The sequence below is a fragment of the Mercenaria mercenaria genome, chromosome 12 (assembly GCF_021730395.1).
Source record: "Mercenaria mercenaria strain notata chromosome 12, MADL_Memer_1, whole genome shotgun sequence".
Lineage (NCBI taxonomy): Eukaryota > Metazoa > Mollusca > Bivalvia > Venerida > Veneridae > Mercenaria > Mercenaria mercenaria.
In genome coordinates this window covers 13,806,377-13,825,535 of record NC_069372.1, presented here as the reverse complement: position 1 = coordinate 13,825,535, position 19,159 = coordinate 13,806,377, and the positions used below count along the sequence as shown (strand labels likewise).

The window sequence follows — 19,159 nt, the reverse complement described above, 5'->3', positions numbered from 1 at the left end:
AATGTCCAGGAAAAAAAGTTGGGTAACAGCGATTTTCACAGGTAGGTCATGTTACCACAAACAAATGATTTTTAATAATAGCCTTATAGATTTTATTTCAGTCATAAATGTAGCAAGCCGTTCAATGGATTTACTAGGATATGTTTGCAGATGTTAAACACTATATGTGTTTACCGTATATTATAATGGTTGGCAGTATGCCTTATTCTGTTCTAGGTCCAGTAAAGGGATGCCTAACCTATCATTTCTTTAAAATGTATAATAAGAATCATCAAGGTTGTAACAGTAGCACAAAAAATATGAAAGTCAATGCAAATGTTATGTGTACATGTTATACTAGAGAATATACCAAGACTGTATGTAATTCACACTTCTGTGTCAAAACTGAAACGAACTTAACAAATCCTCGGTTCAAGAAAACTTGTTCAGATATAAATTATTATAAATTTATTGACATCATAAATTTTCATTGAGTAGCGAAAACATATTACAGAAGCATTCCATCTTTTTCAAAACATAACAAACATTAATATAAACGCAGACATATCATAGCATTGATAAGATGTACCTCAACCTATCAAATTAAACCAATAACAAACCTTTTGAGGTCTAAAATAACTCTTTTCGCAAATACAACTTATTTATTTAACATTGATGCTTACAAATGGCGCACAGATGCCAAAGGGCTATAACCAATGCAGTAACAGCTTTGTACATATAACATGTAACTTGTATTAATTTTCAATATCAACACATAAACAGTACTTGTAACAGTCCCAGCTAGTAGTTTAAATTACATTCAAATTTGAAGAATTATCAATTACTATATTCAACACAATTCATATATTTTATCAAATCCTATTTTAAGATCTTTTTTCATCAAAATAACATGCTTACTACTTCGTGCTGCAGTGCATCTTAAATTTTTGGTTTGGCCTTTGGCGAAAGGAAGTGGCTAGGGATCCGGTAAACGGACCTCAAGACCTGGAGTCTAAAGGTCCAGTATTCAATATACATACACTATTTAATGCTGTATTATCAGTGTCAGGGCTGTTTCCTGTATAAATCTACCTGCGTTAAAAGGAAGTAGTTCCAAAGCAAAAAAGCATGTTTTCCCCCCAATTTGTCCCAATTAGTAGCAGAGCTACCGGCGCCGCAAAGCGGCGCCGACAGCGTCGCATTACGGTTAGACGTGTGAAAAAGAAAATGAATAAAACTGTGTACAGACATTACTATCGAGTTGAAAATTCGTGGTAAGTTTTTGGAATCGGTGTTGTTCGGGTTTCTTCCAGTACGCAATGCTCATAGTAATTAATCAGTAAGACGTCAATAGACGCTTGCTGTTTACAGTTGACAAAAGCGTTTCGCTTACTGCTTTGAACGTTGAATAAAAATGTAAATGAGCGCCTGATAATAAGAATTTAGTGCTAAATACATTTTCTACGAAGAAAAAAAGGTAAAATACAATATTTTCAATGTGAAACGATTTTCGTCACGCTGCCGCAACTGAAGTTTATTATATATACTTATATTTGTGGTGATGACGTCATACTTCCACACTGGTGCAGTGGTTAGGAAGGTCGCGTTGAAATCCAAAGGTCGGGTGTTCGATCCTCACCAGAAGTGTCTTTTTTTTTTTTTAATTTTTTTTTTATTTCAGGTTTTTTTTAATTTTATTTATTATGGGTTTTGAAAGTATTGTAAAAATAATAAAGTCATTCATGTGATATTTAATAAGTGTTTTGTTAGTGATGTCAGGTTCCAATGTAGTACTGCCTGTAGCCTACAGTAGTAGTAGTCAGGGGGGCTCATCCAGTCGATATGCACTCGGTGACCCCTTCTTTATTCTATATAAAACCGCCATCTTGGATCGATTAGAAAATGAGTCGTTTTTTGAACCCACTCGGGCGTGAAATTATCGGAACTTCTGTAGCAGACGATTTTATGCTTATCCCGTAACAGACGACGTTTTTTCTGATACTGCACCATTTTATACCTAAGAACAATGGGCCCTCCATATTAGCGGATCATATTCTCTGTAGCAGACGACAATTTCCGGTAGCATGCCATTTGATGAGTGCGGCCATCTTTGCGTGAGACGAACTATTTTTAATAGTTACTATATGTTTTATTACCAATTTTACTGTGTGTTGGTAAGAAAACTGTCCCTCCGGGTATTGTATCTGTTTGAGATGACGAAATACTTTGTTTCTAACTAAGAAAAATAAGTAAGACAATAAAGATTTTTTTATACAAATTTATTGATAGTTTGTACTATAATACAATTTATTGAACATAATAATAATAGCTAGTGTAATAAAAAACGTTACATCATGTTTTTATAGACAATCACTATCTAAGAACATGTGAAAACCTTTAATAATCAAACTTTGTCTTCTTGTAATGGCAACAATATTTACAACGTTTATACTATTAATATCCATACGGATATGTAGTATATTCTTTACTGATAACTCGTTTATCGAAGACGATTTTGTAGTCCTTCGTTTCGCGTTTGGTAATTACATGTCCAGTTGAGGGATTCCTGACAATTTTATTTTCGTCTACAACAGTAACACACTCGTCAACCTTTCCGGTAACCATATCCTTGACAGTTTGAAAATTAATGTCAAGTGAGTTTTTGAAATTCAGTGTAATACCACGCACTTTACAAATTGACATTTGACCCATTTTATTTGGAATAGCAAGTCCATAAGCATAATTTTTAGGACCCCCTGTGACAAATGATGTGATGCTGTTATTCGGCACTTCGTCTGTAAGATCTCCTAAGTAATCAACCCAATGGCGGTTCCACTGACCCACATCTGTTGTAAACACCACGGAATCTGTTCACAATATAGAACCCTTCTGCTAATGGCTGCAGGTAACTGTAGAGCTTAAGGCGGGCTTGAGCAGTAGTATAGGCCGCAATGATGACATTAGTTTTGCCTGATGTCTCAATGAAGTCGTCATTATACACCCATTCTAACTTGACAGACTCGTTGTTGACGAATTGTATGTTTTTTACATTTTGCTGGTCTGAGGTCATCATGTCGAAAAACTCACAAGGGTCTGTAATGTAGGAAGTTTGAGTCAGGTTTGTTCGTTGCCCAAATTTCCCCCAGAAGCTATTCAGCATCAATTTAGCCAATGATCTTAGACCGGGATTCTTCTCTATTTTGACGTAGTCTAATAAGATATCCTCTGTGTTGTAATAGGCTTGTATGTACTTTTGTTTAGAGTTTTCATCAACACACCAGTCTGGCCAACCGCTCGCCTCTTGTTTAATTTTTAAGAAGGTGTTAACATAATCGGTAAACACGCCCCTGTTTTCGTCTCAGGGTCATACTGGTATTATTGTCAAAATGCCAAACTTCATATATTTGTAACAGTGTATAACCCTGCTTTAATGCCATTTTCAGCTCATCTGTCACCCATGTTCCAACCATTGCCCTCTCGTTGTTGCTATGTTCGCATGGCGTCTGTTGATAGTTTTCCGTACACACGTGACAAAGGCTGAACATCAATTTGTTATTGCACTTCATTGGCAGGACAGGTAAATGTAAACCTTTAGGTGCCAACACTTTACATTTGATCAATCTTCATACTGGCTTATGTCTTTAAAGTTTTCTGTGATAACTTCAGGATGACAATGGGTATTTTTCCCATTTTGTTTACCCAAGGATATAGCGAAGTCACGTCATAATACTTGATTTGACTCGTCTCTGTTCCTTCCTCGTATAACTTAAATGCTTCTGTCCGACCCCCAAAGAAGGCATCACGAGGTTCCAGTGGAGTGACGATTTCCAAGCTTTGAATGTATTGTTTCATAGTTGGATTATTCTCTAGTTCCTGTTTGAAGTCACACTCCCATTTACACACATACTTGTAGCCGTTTGCCTCTATATACTGTTTCTTTTCCATAGTTCTAATGTACAAGTCACCCATTTTCATGTCACTGACCGGGTTAATTGTTGTTTTTGAAAAACATTTTGGACAGCCATGCCAAAAACAGCCATGAAACTCCAACACCACTTTTTCTCCACCAATGTCATAGAAACCATCTACTTTGTATGGTCCGATTTGCTTTTCACCACCATTCCTACCGTGTTGCTAACCACCCATAAGCTATCCTTGACTGTTTTTCTTCAGGATTATAGCCATGAGGAGGTATGATGGCTATGCTCTCAGATTCCAAGAACAGTGTCCTATAAACTAGATTACATGCTGAAGCTATGGTAATACACTTTTCAAACGGGTCTATGCCTTTATTGTCGCCTTTTTTGGTTAAATCCATAAATAAAGATCTGAACTTCAGACAGCACTTTCTAAGGATATCCACATCTGATTGACAGTAACGCAAGATTTCTTTTTGGAAATCAAATGGTGTATTTTTGTTAAGTTGATACCATTTCAGAAACTCTTGTCTTGCCTCTGGCTTCATGCTGTCCGGAGTGTAATACTTGAGGTCCGGTAGGTAGGGTAATACGACCTGTTGGTTTTCCTTTCTGTTAAAGAGGTGAGGAAAATATCCTTTGGCCAGTTCTGTTTCACCAAAAGACTTTGGCATATCTGCTAGCGCCATCGGGATGAAGTTAAGGGAATCGATCATTCTAATGTTGCATAATGGAACATTTATAGTCATATACTTAGAGCCCGTTGTGATAACCTCTGGAAGAACAGCATTTTCATGAAGATAGTGGAGTATAGGATAGCTGTCATAGCCTTTAAAATTCTGACAAATGACAGTTGCCCCAGTATTTTCCTCTGAGAACAGCCACTTGCAAAAGTTGTCCGTCGTCTCAATTCCTTGAAATACTCGTTCATTCTTACCACAGAACCGACAAAAGGACTGCGGTGTGACCGGGCATTGCAAACACGATCCACATACTTTTTGTGCTACACATAGATTGGGTCTGTGCTGGAAAGTACCACACCATGACTTCTTGCAGTTTCCGCATTTTCCATTCTTTCCTTCAGTATATCCCTGTTCACATTGAAGTTTTTCATCCTGTGTACATTCAAAATCGAAAAAGATGTATTGGAAATGTTCCTTATTCTTTGATGTCTTCTTCTTTGGCGAGTTGTCGTCGTTATTTACTGGTTGCATGTAGCATAAGTGTTCTTCTGTGACAAAATCTTTACATGTCTTACAATAGACCTCGTGAAAGACATGTGTCTTCTTGTGTCTATTCATATTAATAGTTTGGTCACAGTCCTTACATTTGAAATAGGTATTGCATGTGTTTTTACCGGCATCACTAGTCTTCAAATGCATTTGAAAACAGATGTCATTCTTGAAGTTTCTTCGACATTTAGCACAAAACCTCCATTTCTCCTCTTCATCGGAATGCAGTTGGTGGCAGTAGACGCACGGGTTGTTACAAATATGTTTTTCCTTGGTGTTGTATCCTTTTCTACAAGTTTGACAAAAATAGCTACGATTGAGAAACCCTGTCATTTTAGTGATCACATCAAAATGCTCATCATGATAGTACAGGAAAATGGGCACTCCACCTTCTAAACCGTCATAGATGATGCCGTTAAAGTGTTCTTTTGACAATACGTGTATCTGGTACTGAGGCAATGCAGCTTGGAACTTCTTCACTTCTTCAATACCACATTTGCCCAAAGGAACACAAGCTTTGGCATGCAATTGTTCAGCCAATACTTTTTGAAGCCCATATCCTCGCCGAATGTTATCCCACTGAGGATGTTTTTCATGACGAGCAATAGCTGTTACAATTGCACGTGCACAACACAGTTCGTCATTGTTTTTTATTTGAATGACACTACCTTTGGTTTTCAATAACCTCGATATGTCTACATACGGTTTCTTTTGATGTCCCTTTCCATGTGGATTTTGAACATGGACAATGTCGATGCGGAAGGTTTCATCAATCACAAACTGCTGGTATGATTGTAATACTCTTTCAATTTCTGATAAAATTCTGTCTACCGTCAATTGGTGACGTGGCATGAATTCCAGCGTAATCGGGAAGTCTAACTCGGGATTGTCAATAGAAACACGCACAAGGTCTGTATCTGGTATCATATCCGTGATATGTTTAAGAATAGACTGGAAAATTTGCTTAAGGGTTTTTAAAATATTGGGCAGCCCATCAACCTCCAAGTCTTTAATATCAACTTTGTAGTAGGTAGCCGTACTTCTGAACTTTTCAATCTTCTTTTCATGAAGTGATCACCAACTTTCTCAATGTTGTAAAAAGACGCTGGATTTTCGGCTAACTTCTGTCGTTTTGCTGCCCCACCTCCCTCCTGGTTATATAGAGCACGTTTAGCCCTGGGCCAACCATGTTCTCGATGTAGATGTTCGTTTAATGCATCCTCTCTCGTAAACACTTTGAGACACTCGGGACAGTGCTGGTTGTTCTCGTTGTTGTGTTTTTGAAGATGCCTTTCAAAATTCTGTTTTCTTGAGAAAGACTTCTTACACGATTCGCACCTATGCTTCCAATGGTTCGTCGTTCTTCTGTGTTGTAAAAGCTGGTTAAGTTTTGGGAAACTAGTTTCGCATTGTTCACATGAGTAAACTGCCATGTTGAACGCCTGAAAGTAGAATGAAATTATAATATTAGTCTCGGGTTTTTTATATGTCAACTACAAAACAAAAATAAACTACTGTTTGGAAAGTTTTGATCTTGTTTACCAACAGATTCATCAAAAAGGCGAGACGAAAAAAAGCCAGGCGAGACTACAAACAAACTCTAAACACTCACCTTTTTTAACAGTTTAATAACTCCAATGTATTTCTATCTGTATTGTATGTCCTCTGCAGACTGCTCTCAAACTGAAAATGAAAGATATAATCACGACGTTCGCTTTTATAACAGATTGTTGGGCATACGCCCTGGTTAAATACATCTGATTGGTTCATTAAAATGCATTTTGATTGGTCGAACGAGTTGTAATGTGATTGGTGAATTCGAAGTTAAAAACACAATATGATTGGTCGAAAATCAGTGGATTTGATTGGTTAACACTATTTGGATATGACTATAAATACAGGAATCAAACGTGTAAGTGTCATTTGTTAGTTCGCTACAAGAGACTCAACATGTTCAAGTGCCCAGATTGTCGTAGTGAGTTTACAAGGAGGGATAATATGTCAAGGCATTGGAGGCAAATGCATGAGAAAATCACTGGAGCGTATCCTCCTCCTCCTCCTACTCCTCCACCGCCGCGGGGAATGTCGCCATCATCATCAGAAGAAAACAAGAATGTTGTGTTCCAACATCCATTCACTATGATGATTTCGGGTCCTACAGGTATTTTTTATTTTTAACCCTTTTCTTGTAGTTGTTATTTCTTTTTATGTAATAAGGTTTCTTTATATACATAACATTATGCTAGTTGTTTGATACTAAATCAAAAACACTGAAATAATTATCTCTTTCAGCTTGTGGGAAGACAACGATGGTTAAGGACATGTTGCAAAATCACACCTCGAAAATTCAGCCCGATATTCACAGGATTGTGTGGATTTACAAACGGTGGCAACCATTATACACCGAAATTTATACATCAGTACAACCTCGAGTGGAATTTATCAAGGGTATTCCCAACGACTTGGAAGACGACGAGTTCTTTGATCCCGAGATAAACAATTTACTGATATTGGATGACCTGTTCTCTGAATCCGGCAAGGATAAACGTATCACAGACCTTTTTACTGAGGGATCGCACCATAGATCTCTATCCGTGATTTCTGTTAATCAGAATTTATTCGGAAACAAGGATCCCACACAAAGAAGAAACTGCCACTATCTGATTTTATACAACAACCCAGTCGACAAACAATCCATCATGACCCTGGCAAGACAGATGTACCCGGGACAAAGTGATACACTTTTGAACATGTTTGCAAAAGCGACAAAACATCCCTACGGATATCTAATGGTGGATTTGAAGCCATTTACACCGGATAATCAGAGGCTAACATGTTATACGCCTCAACAATATGTTGACAATTGGCATCCGATACATCACGTGACTCCTCCAGAAACTATAAATAAGGAACAAGTCCCAACAAATCATCATTCTTCAGTTGGAATTCAAACAGTGCACATCGCAGAAGAAACAGAAAATATGGATAAAGGACAGGCTTGTGACGATTGTGGACAGTTATTCGAGTCTGGCCATGACGTGCAGAGACACGTTAAGAGTGGCTGGTGCCCCGAACGTAGGGAACACAAGAAACGAAATCATGATGAAATCAGTGACAGTGATGGTGAAGATGATTCAGTGGAAGACAATGAGTCTTTTATACAATTGTGGAAAAGAGCGAAAGAGGCCAATGAAGACAAATACGAGAAGATATATAACAGATTTATAGATGATGGGGATCAGAGTGATGATGCCCATGAAATGACTGAAGAGCGTATGCAGCCCCACAACGAGCAGGCATTTTTCAACAAGTACACTACATTGATAGACACTTACATGCTGCCTCTCAGAAACAATAGACTGCACAAGAAAATCATGGCTCGTATAGACACATTAATATCGAAGGGTATGAATAGCACATCGGCAGTAAAGAGGGTATTACGCATGCATAAAAACTCATTCCAAGATTTATTTGATGTGGGAATGAGTGACGAAGAAGGCGAAGAGACGGATTCCGATAATGATAACGAGGAAGAGAGTGACTCAGAAAATGCATAAATTGTCGTAGCTCGAATATGACTGATTATTTGTGTTGTGGACATCGAACAGTAAACATGGCTCCGGTGGAGGATTATTTAAAAACAATATACTATAACCCAAAACACCCCGGTGGATTTGCCGGACCACAGAAACTATATAAAGTGGTGAAAAATGAAGGCAAATTCCATATCGGTATGCATAGAATACGTAAATTCTTGCATGATCAAGAATCGTACAGTCTACATAAACCAGTCAGAAGAAGATTTCAGAGAAATCATGTAGTTAGCGCTGGGAAAGATGACTTATGGATGGCGGACTTGATCGATATGACAAAATTCGCTGACTGGAACGAGGGTTTCAAGTATATTCTGCTGGTGATTGATACATTCTCCAAGTACGTGTGGTTACAGCCACTCAAGTACAAAACTGGTGAAGAGGTGGCTAACGCATTCAGAACAATATTTACAACATCAAGACGATCTCCAGCCAAGCTGATCACTGATAAAGGTATAGTTGATTTCAAGTTTATTTTAATTTCACAATAATTAAGAAAGTTGTCGAAATCGTGATAATAATACTAGTATACTTTGTCAAATACTACATACACTGATTGTATACTTTCAGGCCAAGAATTTAGAGCCAAAAAAGTGCAAGAGCTGATGAAGAAAGAAGACATTCGTTACTTTCCTACCCAAAACGAAACCAAAGCTTCCACGTCAGAGAGGGCTATTTTGACAATCAAGACCAGAATCATGCGTTATTTTTCGTACAAGGAGACGAGTTCATTCCTACCAGTGCTACAAGACATTGCAGAGAACTACAACAAAACCTATCACAGAACAATTGGTATGACACCTGCTGATGTGAAGGACACTAACCAGGAGGAAGTGCGACTAGCCACATATTTTGCGCGAAACCCAAAACGCAGACAAATAAATTCAAAACTCAGGCAGTTCAAGTTTAAAATTGGTGCGTTTGTACGTATCAGTCATCTTAGGAACGTGTTTACTCGAGCGTACGATGAAACGTATTCTGGTGAAGTGTTTAAAGTACAAAAACGTTATCATAGAGGAACAATTCCGATCTATAGACTAGTTGACTTACAGGACGAGGAAATCAAAGGGACATTTTATGAATCTGAACTGCAAAAGGTGAACTATGACCCAGACCAGAGTTTTAAAATCGATAAAATTTTGAAAACAAAAGGGAAAGGACAACATAAACAATACTTTGTGAAATGGAAATATTATCCTAAAAAATTCAATAGCTGGATCAAAGCGAGTTACATTGAGTGAATGTATATATCAATAACATAGTTTGTATTATACTTTTGTCTTAAATATCACTGTACATATGTAAATAAATTTGTAAATAAATCCTCGTAGTTGTTTTCTATTCCGATGTAGACCCTTAACCACCGAGAAATTCTCTTATTTTGATTTATCGCCATTACGCTAACATATCACACGCTCAGTGAATTGTAATAATATCCCCTGTTCAAATTGATACCATTTTATCGTCTGCTTGATAGTAATTGGATGACGGGTTTAAACATGCCCATACTTGTTAAAGTACATACACCGACGCGAGTCTCATGTAAAAAGACCCCAATAACAATTTGCTGAAAAGGTTTAACATCTATAAACTTAAACCCTTCAACACAACCTGATTAAACACTTCTTTCATTGACTTTTTCAATGAAGATGGTTTAAATATCGTAGAGTTTGACGAGATATAAATATAGTTACGAAAAAACTTGCATACAAGAAAGAGAGAATTATTTACATTTCTCCTTTCTTTTGAATTTCGTATTGCTGCATAGCTATACGAGAGATAATGCTATCGTCTGCTTACCTGAATTGGACCGTTTTGTGCGATACTGTTTTGACGTCTATAATTCATAGTACTTATATCTGTACTCTTTGAAGGCTCCGTGTGAAATGATTATTATTGAGCAGAGCGTTTGCTTTTGTACGTTGTGAACAAGTCTATACTTGTCTGGCAGAAATTGATAAAAATAACATGGGTTTTTCGAGTGGTGCTATAAATAAAACTGGTTTTCCAAAAACTGTTGATCGTGTCAAGACCTGTCCCGATGATTCACGCGAATGGTTTACCGTCGTCTGCTAGGGGTTAGGTTTAACTTAGTAAAATAGCGGTAGATAATTTTCAGTCAAAAAATAGACGATCAAGAACACTATTGCTTGAATTTTAGCGTCGTCTGCTAGGTTTACCATATTATCCAATTACGTCTACTGACTGTCGTCTGCTATAGATGTCCCGATAATTTCACGCCCGAGTGGGTTCAAAAAACGACTCATTTTCTAATCGATCCAAGATGGCGGTTTTATATAGAATAAAGAAGGGGTCACCGAGTGCATATCGACTGGATGAGCCCCCCTGACTACTAGTAGTCAGTAGATAAAACTTTTTTAAAAAAAAGGTTTTTGGATCAAAATTTACAGGCACTGAACTGTGAAAAGCACAAGCAGTATTTTGCCTTAAAGTTGGACACATTATTCTTTCTAAAAAGAACTGTAACTTTCTTTAGATTTAATCTTAATGCATTCTAAGACATTCATTCAGAAATCAGGAATTATCATTAATTCATGAAAATTTTAATAGATCTTAAAGAACATAAACTTCCTAAAATGGATCCATACTTCCAGGTCATTCCAGCTGCACTCCTTTAATTTTCAAGGGGCACTGGTGATTTTTCAAGGGAGCTCTGCCTTCTAGGTAGCACCTAAGTTCATATTATGAATACTGAGAACTGTTTGTAAGGAGAATATATTTATCTGATAAATGCTCCGATTATGTACAGCGTACAAATTCCTATTTATAATTTATCGAACTTGCGATCCATTTTTTCAAGGACTAAAGAATTATAAATACTTTTGTTTCCTGTCACTTACAAAGCACTTAAAATGACAAGTAAAATACGAGAGCAAACTTCTGAAATCCTCTTTGTAAATACCATTCTCAGCATTCGTATTGATTATCGGACCTCTAGATTCCAGGTCTAGAAGTCCGGTTACCAGACCCCTAGCAACTGCCTTTGGGAACATTGCCTGTTTTGTGGTACTGTACCATTTGACATGCACTTCGATTATATACCTGTAGAAATGTTTATGAATTTATAAATAATCTCATAAAAATTTCTTCCATTGACTTTTTTACAAGCAAATAATAAAACACGGCCTAAAACACCTACCTAAATCAGGCGTTTTGTGGACAATCGTTGTTTTCGATGCCTACTTTTTCTATATCATCTGATCATTGTACATGTCGAAATGACGTCAACCCGGATGTTTTGGGCTATATTTCGCAGCATATTCAGAGCCGACAGGTCTTGTTAGCACAATAAATGATAATTTTTTGGCGCTCATCGTACCATATGATCACTCGATAGACTGTTAATTCTAATGTGAAACGTTTATCATTGTTTATTTTTTTTAAATCAGCATTCGCAATGTTTTTTCATGGGCGCCGCCATTGCATCTCGTTGTAAGAGAGTAGACGAGAACTCCGTAATTTTTTGATAATAGAAAACTATTGGTAACAATTCTTTATGTATTTGTCTTTTTATTAATGGTTTTATTAAATGATATTCAAAAATGTAAAAAATAAAATAAAACTAAGTTCCTGAATGAAAATTCCGTCCGATAACTGCCGAAGTGATATGCGCTATTTATGGATCGGATATCTGAAATTACTGATAAATTTGTCACAAGACTAGTAGACTGTCACAAATTTTTATCTCAAACTAAAGATAACACCAGCTAATAAAACTGATAATAATTGATAAATTTCACTATTTGATTATAAATTAAATTGGATAAAGTGATGCTTGATGACATACGTGAAATGGAAGTAATCGTATTTCATTAATTGTTTTGTGTAGAACTCTGTTAACAATGGCGTCCGACAGTTGTACACTCGAGGGCGGCCATGACTCTTTATATGAGTATCAGTGTTCGCTGTGTGAAGAAGGCCAGCACGTGGAGGCCACAAAGTTCTGCAAGGAATGTTTTGTTTACATGTGTGATTCATGTGTACATACAAAACATAACAAGTTTCCTTTAAACAAGAGGCACCAAATGCTTGAGCAAACGCAGTTCTCGACCGTTAAAGCGTCCCCACTCAGGTCGTTTCCAACTAAACGATGCGCGAAACATCCCGGTGAACTGATCAACATATACTGCGGTGAACACGATGTCGTCTGCTGCATAGTCTGCAAGACGCTGGAACACAGGTAAATGATACAAATACACTTAAAAGACTGTTACAGATACATGTATATCAGTCCGGTATATACCACATCATATAGAAAATAATATTATTGTCATAATGAAAATGGTTATATTTCTGTTTTTAAAAACTCAGCAGGGGTATTAGTATGTTGTGACGATTTTTATTTGTCTTAATTAAAATATTAAAAATGAGAGTATTTGAAAAAGACAGTTTTCATATGTTATTGTTATTTAAAACATGTTCTGCAATATGTTTCTGGTTTAACTCTGACGGCATTAACTTTATATACCTCAACTTTTCATACATTTTCATTTATGATTATTTACTTGCAATTTGGTCTCTGGTATGTCATCATAAAAAGGCAGATTGCTAACTTTTGCTTAAGACAACCTGTGAAAGAGAGATCATATACTGAAAAGACTAAACAGTTTTTCCTATTCAAATATTTAGCATGTATTTTAACTTACGAATAAAAAATAATCTGATAAAACAAGCTGCTGTTGGTGCTCGCTATAGTGGCCTTTATATTACACTGTAACTGTACAGATAGCTTCTACATTGCTAAAGTACTTCATTGCTATTTATATTTTGGGGATGTAGAACGTGACTTAATTACGATAAATTAATTTTGTGTTGTTTCTTTTTCTTGTTTAGCAACCATTATTCATTAAAACATTATATAATTTTTTAGACACAAGTATTGTTTAAACGCACTCAATGAATAAAGTTAATTTAGATTATATTTCTTTTCAGCAATTGCGCAAATTCAAAACACTTATTTGATGCAGCTAAGGGAATACACACCAAGAGCAAAGAATGTCAGAATATCATACAAGAGACGGAAACTTTCATTTCTATCGTGGAAAAAGTAATTAGCGATGGGAAATCGGAAATGACACGATTCTCTGAAGCTAAAGTGGAAGTTAAAAATAAGATTGCAGATTTCCGTAAACGGGTGGACATGTATTTCGACGACCTAGAAGCGAAATGTCTGGATGAGCTCCAGAACTTAGAAAGCAAGATTATTAGCGACATAGAGCAAAACGTGAAATACCTTGATGTCACAAGAAGAGAGGCGGAAGATATTCTACAACAATTACAATCATTCGAGGGAGACAATGAATGCGAGCTATTTGTTCACGTTAAAGAGGGTAATCGCTTACTGAGTGATGCAAAGGGAAGTCTCCGAAAGGTATCTAGATCAGTTTGCCGAAAAGAATCGCTTCATTACGAGATAGATCCGAAAATTGAAGAATTCCTGAAATCCTTGGAAACGTTTGGATCTTTTACTGACAAGCCTGTGACAATAATTCGACATTCTGCAAAGCATGGAGAGCCTTTGGACACACGAAAAGATATGGTTCAACCTCTGCAGTTTGTGTTCGATTCTTGGTATACTGAAGGTAACATGCGTGTTGCACCACGGCCACTACCCAACAAAGTTAAAATGTGTGTTTTACCATCGGGTACTACTCTTATCCACTTTAACAAATACATAAGGGCATTTAATGCAACAAATCAGCCTATTGGCACTAGAAATATACCAGAAGATATACTCAGTCTCTGTCCGGTTGGAAACAATGAAGCTGCAGTATTATACAGAGAACAAAATTATGAATGTAACCAATATATACAAAATGTTGGTTTTGTTACTGGCAGGACAGTTCTAGTAATGCATAGACAGTTCAGTACTGAAAGTAATGCTTCTGAAATGGTCTATAGTGAAGGATTGTTGTATGTCTGCTGCGAAATGAAAGTTCGTCAATCCAATACAAAGGGCCAAATGTGTGACCGAATAGCCGGTTATCATATAGCAATATATAACAAAGCTGGACAGTTACAACGTTATATTCCACAATTGCCTTTGTGCTTTACTACTATACCAGAATACATGACAGTCAGTGACAACAGTCGGCTTTTCTTTGCTTTCCAGAACAGTGGCGTTTTAATCTTTTCAGATATATTTGGAAATGAAGTAAGTTCATTTGATAAATCTCGAGATTTCTCATTGGGCAATTGCAGCCAGAGACAAGCAATTTGTGCAGATGGTACAGGACAGTTCTTCGTTTTAACAAATAAGAATGAGGTCCTACGGTTGTCGCTCCAATACCAGAAGTCGGAGGTAATCCTGAGTGAAGTAGATGGGATAAAAAATCCGCTGGGAATATGTTTTGGCAAAAATAAGTCTATGCTATTGGTACTGTGTTCAGAATTATCAAGTACAATAGAAGACAAGAGACAAAGGTATACATATACCGCTATTGTACATTCATTTAACTTGGCTACTTAGTAGTGTTTTTAATGCCCTCAGCACTGTGCTGAAAAAAGCACGTCCAATAGCACCTGCGAGTAATAAAATTTAACCAGTATTTAACAATATATGTTTTATATCATATATCGTGTATCATTCTTAAAGATGCACTCGTCCTTAAATAATTCATCAACAATAGTGTAATGTCATTCACAATATGTTTAATGCGCATGCACCTCTTATTTCACTGAAAAAAGAATGAAGTTGTGTATCATTTGTATGTATTTACAAAATATGTTTAGACTTATCGTTGATGAATTGAAATGAAATACTCTAATATGAATATATCATTTTCTGTTACACAATGATACTACATGTATATATAAATTGAATAGATGACTATGATTTTATGTGATGTATGAGACTTTTAATTTTATTTACAGTTCTTTTAAATGTCTTTGTTGTGTGTGTATGTGCAAATTATATATATATATATATGTTATGAAGGTCACTTTTATACATATTAATATTCTTCTGCAATAAAAGCTAATTTTAATTTCATGATTTTTTTTTTTTTTTTTTTGGGCTGGGGGTGGAGGGTCTGTTTTTTGTTGTTGTTTTTTTCGTTTTTTTTTGTATTTGTAAGTAGTCATTTTAAGAAACATAATGAAGATATCTTATAGGCATGATGGTAGTAATAACACCGGTATTCCTCCGTGGTATTCCTCCGTGGTCCACTCGAATGTAGTCCCTGACACTATATAGTCCAATTGTTTTCGGGGGGAGTGGGGGTGGGGGGGTGTGGGAGGAGTAAAAAGGGCATTTTCATGCTAGGTATTGCTTTTATTTTCAATTAAATCAGTAATAATATCCTTCTAGAGTATTTTAGAAGAGGTCAGATACATGGAAGATGGTTATATGTATTTGTGATGTTGCTTAGTGACAGCTGAGGATGTGGGCAAGTTTGCGAAAGAATACATTGTTTACAATAGTGATGTCATTCGAAGTTAGCCGATGCTCTTGCATTATGTTCGACATATTGTTTATTTTCTGTGTTTTCAATAGGATTTGGATTATTTTATACAAGGAACAAGGTCTGGCAACAAGTGAAAGAAAGGAAAAGTAAAATAAAACACTGCAGACTTTGACAATTTAATATGACTCAAAGAAGAAATGTTAATACCGTCATATGCATACCTAAATCTTGCATCTCGGATACATCTACAAATGATTTCTCACAGGTGATGAGGATGTGTGTGTAAGGTCTGACGGTGATGTTGTCACAACCTATTTGCATGCATAATCACCTCTTGCGGCCATCGTGCTAACGTGCGCATGCTCAGTGAATAACACACATACATCACGTCACCTGAGTGGAATGGTGTTTCTGTCATTTATATTCAACAATTGATCTCGAAGTTTAACGTCAGTTTATTTCATTTCTCGGTGAAAACAATGTAAGAAATGTTCCTATTATTTTATAGATTCTAACTAAGTACAATTCTTAAAACCTTTTGTTTTAATTTGTCTGCAAATTCCCTTTTTATACGCCCTAAGGGACGTAATATGTTATGACGCCGATGTCCGTCTGTCCGTCCGTGCGTTCGTCCGTTCGTTAGCAATTCCGTGTCCGCTCTTTACCTCTTTAACCCCTTGAAGGATTTTGAAGAAACGTGATACAAATGTTCATCACATTGCGACGACGTCCAGAGCGCATGATTTGGACGACTCGCTTCAAGGTCAAGGTCACACTTAGGGGGCAAAGGTCATATGACTTTGTTTCGTGTTCGCTTTTTAACTCTTAAACTGTTCGAATGATTTTAAAGAAACTTGGCACAAATGTTCACAACATCGGCACGATGTGCAGAGATTGCTCCGTATAATAACTTTGGAGATAAAGCAAATTTGCCTTTAGTGGATGATGCAACGGCAAAGCTGCATCTCTTTCAATAGAGATAGAACAATTCTCCATTTAAACTATAAGGACATAAAGCACATCGTATACAAAGACATAAAATCACATGATGTTAGTATTAAAATCACTCGATGTTAATTTAGGTGTTTGATTGATCAGTAGACAGTAATATCTCTAGAAGTCCTGGGGATAAAGCAATATATAAATATGGCAGTGTGGAGAATATGCACGTCAGGTTACTACTATCTGCTGGGTCAAAACATGCGGTTGCTATGGCAAGAAGTATGACAAAAAGTGGCCAAATAGGATCCTGCGATGAATTAAAGGTACAAGACATTTTTTCATAACACATTATACATAGAAGAGATTACAATATGGAAAATATACACGTAATTTTATTCTGTTGATGTGGCAGCAAAAGTAGTTGCTATGGCAACAAATAGTCTAAGATATGGCGAATACGTGCTTTAATAATCCTACGTGAACCATATATGATAAATATAAACCATTTTGACAATTTCAGCAGTGAATGGTGAAATTTGTTGATTTTTTTTTTCTGTTCTGTTTTATTTTATTTCGAACTTTTATTTGTAAAAACATCATTTATGAAACATTCTATTTGAAACCATATCCAATGACAAACATATTAAAATACCATAACATATGGAAGATAATATGCATTTTTTCGATAACTTGGCGTCACTGACGTCACATGGGACTATTATGCTTACTATTGAATAAAATATCAAATGTCAACTGTATTATAATATGCCATGATTATCAATTACTGAATGCCCCCCCCCCCCCCCAGTGTGGTGGTAACGAGCAGTACATGTCACTGAAATACAACTTCTTGAATATAAGTTCAAATCCGACGTTTTTCACTTCTATTTGAGTTTAAGATGTCTGTTGAATACTATGTGAAACCGATTTCAGGTAAGAAATTAACAAAACACACTAGGCATTACACTGACGCATATTTCTGGTGCTTTTGAACAGTGGTACGCTATTATTGGTCTACAAGACCTTTGACAAGGCCGTTTTTTCAAATGACTCGAGACTGACATACAGCTGTATTCATGTACACCAACAACTGCAAAACCTGATGACTCTACAAATTGCGCCACTCGCTGGCTGCATGATATTCAAAGTAAGTAAATGAGCCGTGTCATGGGAAAACCAACATAATGGCTTTGCGACCATCATGGATCCAGACCAGCCAGCGCATCCGTGCAGTCTGGTCAGAATCCATCCTGTTCGCGAACTGATTCTCTAATTACAATAGGCTTTAAAAGTGAGCAGTATGCATCCGCGCAGTCTGGTCTGGATCCATGCTGGTCACAAAGCCACTATGTTGGTTTTCTCATGGCGCGGCTCAAAAAATAAATATTCGCCCGATTAACTCAGATCTATCGACCGAAGTGTCGTGAGCTCGATCCCCATGCAAGGCGTATGTTCTTCGTGGCGACTTTTTAAAACACTTTGTGTCTGAAACCAATCGTCCTCCACCTCTGATTCATGTGGTGAAGTTGGCAGTTGCTTGCGGAGAATAGGTCAGAACTGGTACAGAATCTAGGAACACTGGCTAGGTTTACTGCCCGCCGTTACATTACTGAATATTAAACAAAAACAAACAGCCAAACAAACAAAGTAACTCATATATACAAAACTACTGATGATTACATATTGCACCCGATTAACCATTGAAAATAAGTCATACCCGATAAAGCGCATTCAGATTATCATAAAAACGCAGTGCAAAATTGTATAATATATAAATATCATATGGCAGCGAGTGTGACATTGATATTGTCAACCCGAGGGCAGAATGTCACCCGAGGCAAAAGCCGAGTGGTGACATTCTGTTTCGAGGGTTGACAATACCAATGTCACACATGCTGCCATATGATATTTATTTTATTATACCGAACAAAATTTTGTACATAAAAATGTTTTTAATTCATTTAATTTAACAGTTTCATCTTTAGCGCGGTAATCGCCTGTGTACACATTGAATAGTGATGTCACTGTAGACAAAAGAGAGGTATAATAATAATATTTGTTACAATGTG

The 19,159-nt window shown here is 36.7% G+C and overlaps 2 protein-coding genes across 2 annotated transcripts; one reads left to right on the top strand and one right to left on the bottom strand.

The window, feature by feature from the left end:
* Positions 1-6,102: 6,102 nt before the first annotated feature.
* Positions 6,103-6,561, bottom strand: LOC128547500 (zinc finger protein 189-like). The gene has a single exon (XM_053520441.1). It carries the CDS (start codon positions 6,559-6,561, stop codon positions 6,103-6,105), a length of 459 nt encoding a protein of 152 aa, XP_053376416.1.
* Positions 6,562-12,390: 5,829 nt separating this feature from the next.
* Positions 12,391-15,692, top strand: LOC123533539 (uncharacterized). The gene is made up of 2 exons (XM_045315196.2): positions 12,391-12,922; positions 13,675-15,692. Exons 1-2 carry the CDS (start codon positions 12,585-12,587, stop codon positions 15,209-15,211), a joined length of 1,875 nt encoding a protein of 624 aa, XP_045171131.2. The 5' UTR covers positions 12,391-12,584; the 3' UTR covers positions 15,212-15,692.
* The last annotated feature ends 3,467 nt before the right edge of the window (positions 15,693-19,159 follow it).